The 10,400-nt window shown below is 42.4% G+C and overlaps 1 protein-coding gene across 4 annotated transcripts in view; it reads right to left on the bottom strand.

The window, feature by feature from the left end:
• IL15RA (interleukin 15 receptor subunit alpha) overlaps nt 1–10,400 on the bottom strand; it is an 88,824-nt gene that overhangs the window by 29,335 nt on the left and 49,089 nt on the right. For all 4 annotated transcript variants that reach the window (XR_004376110.2, XR_004376109.2, XR_004376108.2 and 1 more), the window contains exon 2: nt 3,041–3,235. Coding sequence is in view for 1 of the 4 variants with exons in the window: in XM_032797504.2 (XP_032653395.1) it covers nt 3,041–3,235 (195 nt within the window). In the remaining 3 variants the exon portion in view is untranslated. The remainder of the gene's footprint in view (nt 1–3,040; nt 3,236–10,400) is intronic.

Here is a 10,400-nt window from a genome sequence, read left to right as displayed (position 1 = left end):
AATTGTCCCTGAGCTGGTTACTATGGTATTGCAGTGTGCAGTTACTTGGTGAGAATATGTTTCAAGTTGGTAGAGTTGTCTGTGGGCGAGGACTGGCCTGCCACCAAGGCTGTGAAAGATGTGGGATCATTTGTCCAGGATGGGTTGTAGATCCCCTGATGATGCGTTGAGGAGGTTTAGCTGGGGGCTGTATGTATGGCCAGTGGAGTCCTGTTGGTTCTTTCTTGGGTTTGTCTCTGTAGTAGGGAGGCTTCTGGGTAACCACGTCTGGCCTCAGCTAATCTGTTTCCTTATTTCCTCGTGCGGGTATGTAGTTTTGAGGATGCTTGGTGAGATTTTGTAGGTGTTGGTCTCTGTCTGAAGGGTTAGAGCAGAATCGGTGTGTACCTCAGTCTTGGCTGTAGAATGGATCTGAGTGTGATGTGCCCGGGATGGAAGCTGGAGGCATGGAAGAACAGCCAAGAAACTCCACATGGACCCTCCTGATGGTCGAAATGCAGTCTGGACCTTACATTGAATGCTTCCGCTGACGTGCACAGGCAGAAATTGTGGAAAACAACATGCTTGCCTCATAACCTAAGTCGTGCAGAACGCAATGCATCCACTAGCCTCAGAAACCACCCTGACATTATCATCAAAGGAGCTGATAAGGAGTGCTGTTGTCATCAATAATAGGTCTTAACTACCAAAAGGAGGTGCAGACAACTCTCCAATACAAATTCTACAGGACTTCCCTCAGATCACTGAGGAATTCACTAAGAAACTGGACCATCTACTCAGGAACATCCCTACACTAACACGGAACAAATCAACATACCTTTAAGCGCCTACCAGGTATTCTACTATACCCAAGATCCACAAATCCGGAAATCTGGACGCCCCTCATCTTGGGCATTGCATCTCACTGAAGGACTGTCTCGATATGTGGACTTCTACTCAGACCTATGCCACGCACTACTCCAGCTATCCGTGACACCACTGATTTCCTGAGGAAACTACAATGCATTGGTGACCTTCCATAAAACACCATCTAGCCACCATGGATGTTAGAGGTCTTTACACAAACATCCACACACGATGGAATACAAGCTGTCAAGAACAGTATCCCTGATAATGCAAGCACAACTGGCTGCTGAGTCTCTGCCTTTCCTCACAAACAATTATTCAAATTTGATGACAGTAAATATTCCAGATCAGTGCACCGCTATGGGCACCCGCATGGCCCCACAATATGCCAATATTTTATGGCCGACCTGAACAACGCTCTTCTCTCGTCCACTCACGCCCTTCTCTACCTACGCTACATTGATGACATCTTCATCATCTGGACCCATGCGAAGGAGACTCTGGAAAAATTCCACCACGATTTCAACAGCTTCCCCACCATCAACTCAGCCTGGACTAATCTACACGGGAGTCACTTGCTAGACACCACAGTGCAAATAAGTGATGGTGAATTAACACACCCTATACGAAACCTACCGACGCTATGCCTACTTCATGCCATGCTTCCATCCCGGGCACATCAAACGATCCATTGTCTACAGCCAAGCACTGAGGTACAACCGCATCTGCTCTAACCCTCAGACGGAGACAACACCTACAAGATCTCCACCAAGCATCTCAAACTACAATACCTGCACGAGGAAATAAGGAACAGATCAACAGAGCCGGAAGTTACCCAGAACCTGCCTACTACAAGACAAACCCAAGAAGAAACCAACAGGACTCCATGCCATCACATACAGTCCCAGCTAAACCCCTCAACGCATCATCAGGGATTACACCCATCTGACATGATCCCACTTTCACAGGCTTGGGTGGCAGCCGTCTCGCACAGACAACCTACCACCTGAAACATATTCTCACCAGTAACTGCACACGCACCATAGTATCTAGCTCAGGACAATCCATGCAACAAACCTCAATGCCACTCTCCACCCATATCTACACCACGACACCATCACAGGACCTAACCAGATCAGCCACCCATCACCGTTCATTCAATCTTGCACGTCCATCAATGTAATATACGCCATATATGCCAGCAATGCCCCTCTGGCTATGTTACATCGTCAACTGGAAGTCTCTATGAAAAGATAAATGGAACCAATCAGATATTAGGAATGGCAAATATACAAAACCTGAGGAGAACACTTCAACCTCCTGGTACACTATTGCAGACCTTAAGGTGGCCATTCTGCAGCAAAAAAACTTCAGGACCAAACTTCAAGAGAAACCGCTGAGCTTCAGTTCATTGCAATTTGACACCATCAGCTCAGGATTAAACAAAGACTGTGAATGGCTTGCCCGACTACGAACCAAGTTTTTTCCTCCCTTTGGGTTGGTTTTCACACCTCAACTGCTAGCACAGGGCCTCATCCTCCCTGATTGAACTAACCTCATTATCTCTAGCTTGCGTGCATATATATGCCTGCCCCTGGAAATTTCCACTACATGCATCTGACGAAGTGGGTATTCACCCACAAAAGTTCATGCTCGAATACGTCTGTTAGTCTATATGGTGCCACAGGATTCTTTGCTGCTTTTACAGATCCAGACTAACATGGCTACCCCTCTGATACTGGATCTCTCCTTGTGTCCCAAGCACAAACATTTGAGACCACTTTACACTGCGTAGGCATCCCTCTGATCTACTTACAGAGGGCCAGGTTCTGCAAATCCTGCTCGGGTTGAGTGCTTACTCCCCTGAGCGTTGAGATCAATGGGACTATTTGCATGAGTGGGTGCTACTCAGCGTCAGTGTTGCAGAATTTGGCCCTTAGTTCATATTTTGCTGAACACAATGGACCATATGCATCCTTGGTGTAAGTGGGCATAGCCACATCTAAATCCACCCAGGGATCAATTGGACCCAGTATCATCCCAGTGCAGCACAATTATAGAATGATCATTGTCCTCTAACTGATAGTCACTTCTGTCTACCCTTCTGCACATAATTTTCTGACATTGCATTCCTTACATTTCTTCATAGCATTAAGCACAGCAGCATCATACCACACTGACAGCAGTTACTTACTAATACAACATAGATTTGGCTCTGTCCAATGGAGTGTTTTGGTGACTTCGTCCATTACACACACAATGAGGCTGGATGTCCCAGCTTTCCTTTTGTAACCATCTTTGCATGTGTACCGGAGGCTGGAATTCAACAAATTATTATTGCCGACCGTAACATCTGCGTTGTTGACCTCCTTTGGCATGCTGCATCTTTCTGAAATGAAAAAAATACAAGCCAAGAGGGAAAAATATATAACGCTAAAGATCACACCACAATATTTTAAATATTGTTGTTTAATGCAAAAAATGTCTGTGATTAGTGCAGTGTGTGTGCGCGCATGTACTCCTTACTGCCCTCTACTGGGTGCAATATATCTGACCTGGCCTTTAGGTTTGCTCTGTCACAGAGATGCCCAAACTTTACAACGCTAGAGGCTGTCCTGAGAACTTGCTAGGAGCTTGAAGTGTGCTCTGGTGGTCAGAACACAAGTATGGAGCTCCTGAGTTCTCTTCCCAGCTCAGCCAATTGCCATGACACCTCGGCCATGTCACTTAAAACCACTGCCTCAATCTCTCCATCTGTACAATAGGAATAACGATATTTCCCTTCTGCCCAGAGTTGCTGGGAGAAATAGTTAATGGTAATCTAATGCTTTGAAGATCATTAGGAATATGTCAACAACTCAGCTGCATAACCCTATTCAGAAAAGGGCTCACTGCACTTAAGCATGTGTTTTGGAGATATACCTATCTCATAGAGCTGGAAGGGACCCTGAAAGATCATTAAGTCCAGCCCCCTGCCTTCACTAGCAGGACCAAGCACTAATTTTGCCCCAGATCTCTCAATGGTCACCTCAAGGATTGAACTTATAACCCTGGGTTTAGTAGGCCAATGCTCAAACCACTGAGCTGTCCCTCCCCCAACAAGTGCTCTGTGGAACAGGGATGGACTTAAGTACATACTTCAATACATTCTTGACGTAGGGGCCTACGTCAAATATTTATGAAATGGGCACGTTCACCAGTAGAATGTTTGCTGTATTATTCTTTGTTAAATGCCTACAACATGTTTCTCGATCCATGGGTCACAACCCCCAGAAAGGGTCAGAATAGGTAATGGGGGTGGGGGGAGTCACGAGGTGTTGCAAATTTTATTTCTCTAAAGCAAAAGAAAATCCGGCTTCCCTCATTCCCTGCAAACTCTTACCCTTCAAGGTCAAGAATTCTCTGTCAGCCTTTCAAATCACACTCACAAATAAGTTACACAGGCTAATTGTTACCATGGATACATTTTTTTACTCTTACTTTTACAGTAAACAAAAGTTTCAGAGTGGTAGCCGTGTTAGTCTTTATCAGCAAAAAGAACGAGGAATCCTTGTGGTACCTTAGAGACTAACAAATTTATTTGAGCATAAGCTTTCGTGGGCTACAGCCCACTTCATATGATGCATGCAGTGGAAAATACATACACACACACAGAGAACATGAAAAGATGGTGGGTTGCCCCCCAACTCTATTGGTGAGTTGCCATACCAACTCTAATCATTACAGTTGGTATTGGTAACTCCCATTTTTCATGTTCTCGTGTATATTTATTATCTTCCTCTGTATGGTGTCCGACTCATGCATCTGATGAAGTGGTTTTTAGCCCCGAAAGCTTCATGCTTCAGAATTAAATTGTTTAGTCCCTAATGGTGCCACAAGTACCCTCGTTCTTTTAGTAAACATAAGCTGTGTCCATAGAATGACTCCGGAGTAAGGCCATCTGCCAACCTGAAAGTACTGAGAAACATTGCTCTTGCAGGAGCCAATAGAAACATGGTCCTGCTTAAGTTCTTAAGACAAAAACAACAGATTGACACAAAATTTGGACACAAAGCGTACTGGCCTAGACCTAATTGGAAAGTTCTGAGTTTTGGTGTGGGTGTGTGTTGGTGAGGAGGGAAGTGTGGGTTCTTGTACCTTTCTTGAACAGTTTGGTTTTGCCTAGCTGTGAATAATGCTTACAACAGTACAATGGTTTCTGATTTCCTTTGAACATAGCCGTTTTCAAATTTCTTCCATTCCTCATTGCTTAATTCTACTAACATAATAGCAGAGAAAACCTTGAATTGCTCTTGGACTGGACGCAGGTTTGTTTCATCAGCCTTTGACTGTTCACCATTGTTTTTCAATTGGAGGTTCTGGGCTGATTCTGATTCTGGTGTAGAATCAGAGTAAATCTATGAGGCAATGGGATGTTACACAATTGTAAAAACTAGTGCGCGATCAAACTAGGCCCTTCATATGAGCAATAACACACCAAGACTAGAACGTAGCCATCGCATGAGAGCCAATATTCTCCATGCTTTGTTAGTGGAGTATGGACTGACTAATGCACGCACATCCCAAAGATCTCCCAAGAAAGGTGCTTTGACCCCTGACTCCTCACCACCGACTCGTAGGCAGGTGGGAGTGCAGTGTGAGGGACGGGAAGTCAGACTAAATCGATCGATGGCCCGCCATGTGGCGGGAGCGCGCAGGGATGAGCAGGGAAGAGCTCATTCCGCAGGGCAGCCAGTGGGTGCTGAGCCTCAGAGTCCCATGGAGTTGTGCTTGCTTGTAACTCCTGGAAGTGCCCATAAATGCCTTAAAAAGAAGGATACTGAAGGACACATGAAGGCTTCCACTGTTGAGCCTCTGTTGAGTCAAAGACGAAGACCCTAGCCCCTTCACCAAATGTAGTAAGCCATGCAAAGTCCAAAAATTCGTCTCTGAGGCTAAGACAGCCACATTCAGCAAAATTCACCCAGCCTGGTAGCTGGCCACGAGACTGGCAGGTTGATGAAGTGCCAGAATAATAAGCTCTCAGCCCGCAGTTTATTTTGACCATCAGAACAGTTAAAAGCAGATCTGCAGCCAAGGAACAACATTTTTTTGGAAAGGGATTTACATTACAGCACTGAGCGCGGATCTAGTTTCCCTAAAGTTAGCTCAAAGATCTTTGGCAAACATTATCAGGATGTTCCTCAGAACACTAGAACCCCATTTGGGTTTTTGGGTTAATTGCGTTACCCTGGCTACCCCCACATGCAGGGGGCTTAAGGTTTCACTTGGTGTGCCTTCTTGATAGATAGCTGCATGCCTTCATTCCCTTGGATTTATATTCAGTGAAGTTGTCTCCTCCTTTTGATGCTGCAGGAGTTTAGCTCCACCTTAGGCTTGGAGAGAACCTGCACACTTTGAGCAACACCAATTCATCTTTCACCGCATTTTTCGTTAAGACAACAAAATACAGCTTGTGGCAAAAATAAATACACTCCTGGGCTCCTTGAACCAGCCTCACTTACTTCAACTCCGTAAATATGATCGTAACATGCAAAGGTACAATCTGCTTTTCCAAGGCGCTGTCTATAGAATTTCAAGCACCATAGCTGCATATTCCATATATCTGCATCTTTTTCACTTGGATGGATGGAAACCTCTTTTTTCGATAATAGATTTCACTTATGTCGAAGACCTTACAAGGTAATAAACTGCGGTTCCTGTTACTACAAACAAAGCATAAGGCAGAAGTACCATGTGAGAGATGTAACTAGTTGTTTGAGTGATGTGGCAGAGAAGGCGTGTGGATCTGGAGAGAAAAGGGCAGAGGGGATGATAAGTGAAAATGGGGACATAGGGGAGGATAGAAAGCAAGGTACAAAGAAAGGATGCAAGAAGAAGTAATAGGGCAGGTGACACAGGAGTTTTTACTGATAATGGGGAGAGATTGTGGCAGAGAAATAGCAGGAGCTGCAAAGTCTGGACAATGGACCCAAACTTCCGCAGAGCTGCAGGGTGTTTGAGTACAGTTTAGTTCAACCCACCTCTAGATTTCAGAGGTGGAAGAAAAAAGCATAAGTTTGTTGAATGAAAGAAGATGAGGAATGAAAACAAAATGAACACTTCCCTAAATCTAGGGGTGTTTGGATCTGGATTTACTGGCCTGGGTCGTTTGTAATTCATCCCAATTTTCTGAAAATAGCAGATCGCCTTTCTCTTTCCCCTCCATGCAGTGTACAGACAAGGATTTCCATGTTTTAATGCCTAAGGAATCGGCATTAAAAGAAAGACTTGTGCAAGCTTGCTAATAAGGCTGGGAGAGTGAGAAGGTGAGAAATTGCCTGGTCCAGGATGCGGTTATTTTATAGCATTTTCTTTTCCCTCTAACAACATATTGGATACTGAGAACATGTGGAAGGACGCATCATCTACCACATTTAGTCAGCCAAGCTGATAAATAGATATTCCAAGCCACTGCCATAAATGCTTGTTTTGAAAATTGCAAATCCACTTCTCTTGCTTGCTTGTCTCAGCCAAAGAATTAATTTAAGAACCAAGCGTGTATAAATTTCATAAGATAGTATCATTGGCCGTCTGCATTTGACTTATAAGTACATATGGGGGTGCTGTGGCAGACAAACAATGTCACTCAGTGTAATTCAGTGAAATCAATGTATCTATCACTTTGTTAATAAAAATCAATCAAATTTGTCGCGGGTAAGTTTAAGCTCACTCAAAATTAAAAGAGTCGGGTAACTGTGTTCCAGGTGTTGTCTGATTATGCTGACTCATGCTGATATCACTGCAGAAGATTTCATGACTGATTCCACAGCCACTCTGATCCACTAAAATGATGTTTCTTCAATGTCACACATTTAAAAAAAAACAACACATTCAGTCCCCAGACCCTTCTTAACGCTTCCATTAACTCTTGCTCGTAGGTTAAACACCTGACTTTTTAAAACTCAAGGATTGTTTCACAGTACTGAGTAGACCTACCACTCTGATTGGAAACTGTGACAACCAACTGGAAGCCCAAAATGCATGATGTATATTCAGTCCCTCCACAAGGCATGGGCCTCGGGAAAAGTAAAGAAAGAGTAAGGCTCCGTCACAACTCAACTAAACATGTAACTAAGCTTTGAAAGTGGCACTGATGAGAAGAAGAATGCCGAAATTATTAGGGAGCAAGTAGCTTGCAGAGAAAGGGAAAGTTTTAATCAATGGAAGTCATTTTGGGAAAATAGAGAGTATACTTTAAGACAACATATTTGTTCACTGTAATGAGAAAGCTATGACTAGTCATGAGTAATCCTACTAGTAAATGGGGCTTGCCACTACCCAATCAAAGGAACATGCTCGTTCAGCATGATGAGGGCAAAACCCATATAATTATTATTGCTTTTAGCCTCAATGTTGCATGTTTTTATATGGACTAAGGTTGTGTTAAATAAGCCATGCAAAGCCTAAGACTTTTCTTGCAATACATTAGAGATGGACAAGGAGATAAATCCTACTGCAAGTTGTCTACACTATTCTTCCAATTAAAGTCTGAAAGATACCAGGCAATGGTGTGTCATTTGGATCCACTGAAATGGTTGTGTAAACATGAATGTGATCTCAAATCCATTTGTAAAAACTGTTAAAAAGCTCTGCACGAAGCAGTGTCAGAGAGCTAATGTGGGCACTGCACTTTTTGGCCTTGAAATTAAAGACAGCACTAAAAAACAAATCAGAAAATAATAGATCTTATAAAGCATTCCAGTAAAATAACCAATAACACAAAAAGTAAAGGAGAAATACACTGATTTTTTGCAGAGTGAAGAAAAGGTAAACCATTTTGATTTATAATTTCTGTGAAATAATATGCAAATAATGTATCATTCCCCGTGATTATGGTCGTGATAGGTGGATGTTCTCGGGGTTCAGATGGTTATGGTCTGTCGTGGTAGGGTACAATGAGGAGTGTGAAGTTACTGGTTTAATATTTGGGATAGAGGGGTTATGGGAAAGTCGATTGTGTTGGAAGTGTGATATATGTGCTTACGATGAGTACACTTAGTTGATCGGAGAGTGTGCTGGATGTCTTATCGGGCAAGAGAAGATAGGTAGTTGTGCGTGGTCGTGGGACGGTGTGGTGTTTGGGCTAGGGGCGGATTTTCGCTGTAGGAGTAGAGATATTTTGCGAGGGATCGCTTTATAAGAGCTCATGGTTGGTTATCTCCCTATGCCTGGGTGGTCGATCCAATCATTTACTATAGGTTTTTCGTGTTGAAAGCGCGGCAGATGAGATGCTATGTTGTTGAGATGGTGTAAGTGTACATTTGGAGGACTATGTTGATCACTAAGATAAGCGACCGTCCATGGATAATATATTGCGTAGGGGTTAATAGCCAAACAAGTAAATTCAGAAATTCAGTGACGCTCGGAAGTCTGTGTGTCCGTGTCCTAAGAGGGACATTTTCAAATTTGAGGTCCAGAATCTCATGTTATGGATTCAACAAACCCAAAGGCTAGAGAGTGTGTGGATGTAGGAATTTGGTTTGTGTCTATCACTGAATTTATGTTATAACCCTAATTTTTCAATGCAATAAATAAAATTAACAAACATTTTTTACACGAAAAGTAAATATTTTCTGTATTACTCCACTTATAAGGGATGCAATATGTATTTATATTTTTTGAATGCTATGTTTTTACATTGAAATCCCTGTGCTATAGGGTCATTTTTGCTTCTAAAAAATGGAGCTACATTTCTTTTCGTGATAGAGGATTTTTCCCACTTTCTTCACATATGGAATTATTTGACCGGTTCAAATGTTTTTTGACTGATAAAAATGTATTGAGGGTCAAGATCCTGCCTCTATAGATTCAACATTTCTATTTATAACGCTGCTGCAATGCATAAAGATACAACCATCATATTGCAGGTCTAAAGAAGCTATATGCACTGCATCCTAATGCTATTGATGCACATCAAAGGACATTCCAAGTTATTACCATATTTCTGTCCATTCCAAAAAAGCTAAAGGAGACAGAGGGTTTACGATCGTTAAGGTACTAGCCCTGACCATCACTATCCATTTGTCTTTGCTATGATCATCACCCTCAAATCTATCTGGTTCCAGCCTACCTGATAGGTTTTGCAAACTATAAGACTCTCTGTCGGATGAAAATTGGAATATGACAGCCTGAGCAAATGGACCAGAAATATAAAATGAGATGCAGCCAAAAAGTATGTACACACACACACATGTAGGTATTGGTCTAATAAATTAATCAAGAAGCTTAAACAAAAACATGTCCTGTGTTCAATAAGACGCCTGGTTTTACAGATATACTAACAGAAAGGACTAAGTTAATATGCTTGAATTCATGGTTGCTTTTTCCTTCTCTTTTGCTATTAGAATAAAATGTCTGAAAAGCAAAAGGTAAATTTCAACAATTGTGGTGCTAGCATAGATTATGGTGCAATTTATAGCAAAAGAAACCATTTTCAATAGACAGTGTATAAACCAGTTTTGTTTTCAAAATGAAAGGATTTTGTTTTCTAAATGATTTCACAAATACAGAAA

Source organism: Chelonoidis abingdonii, chromosome 1 (genome assembly GCF_003597395.2).
Source record: "Chelonoidis abingdonii isolate Lonesome George chromosome 1, CheloAbing_2.0, whole genome shotgun sequence".
Lineage (NCBI taxonomy): Eukaryota > Metazoa > Chordata > Testudines > Testudinidae > Chelonoidis > Chelonoidis abingdonii.
The sequence above is the reverse complement of the archived record's forward strand: the minus strand, read 5'-3'. Positions and strand labels throughout refer to the sequence as shown.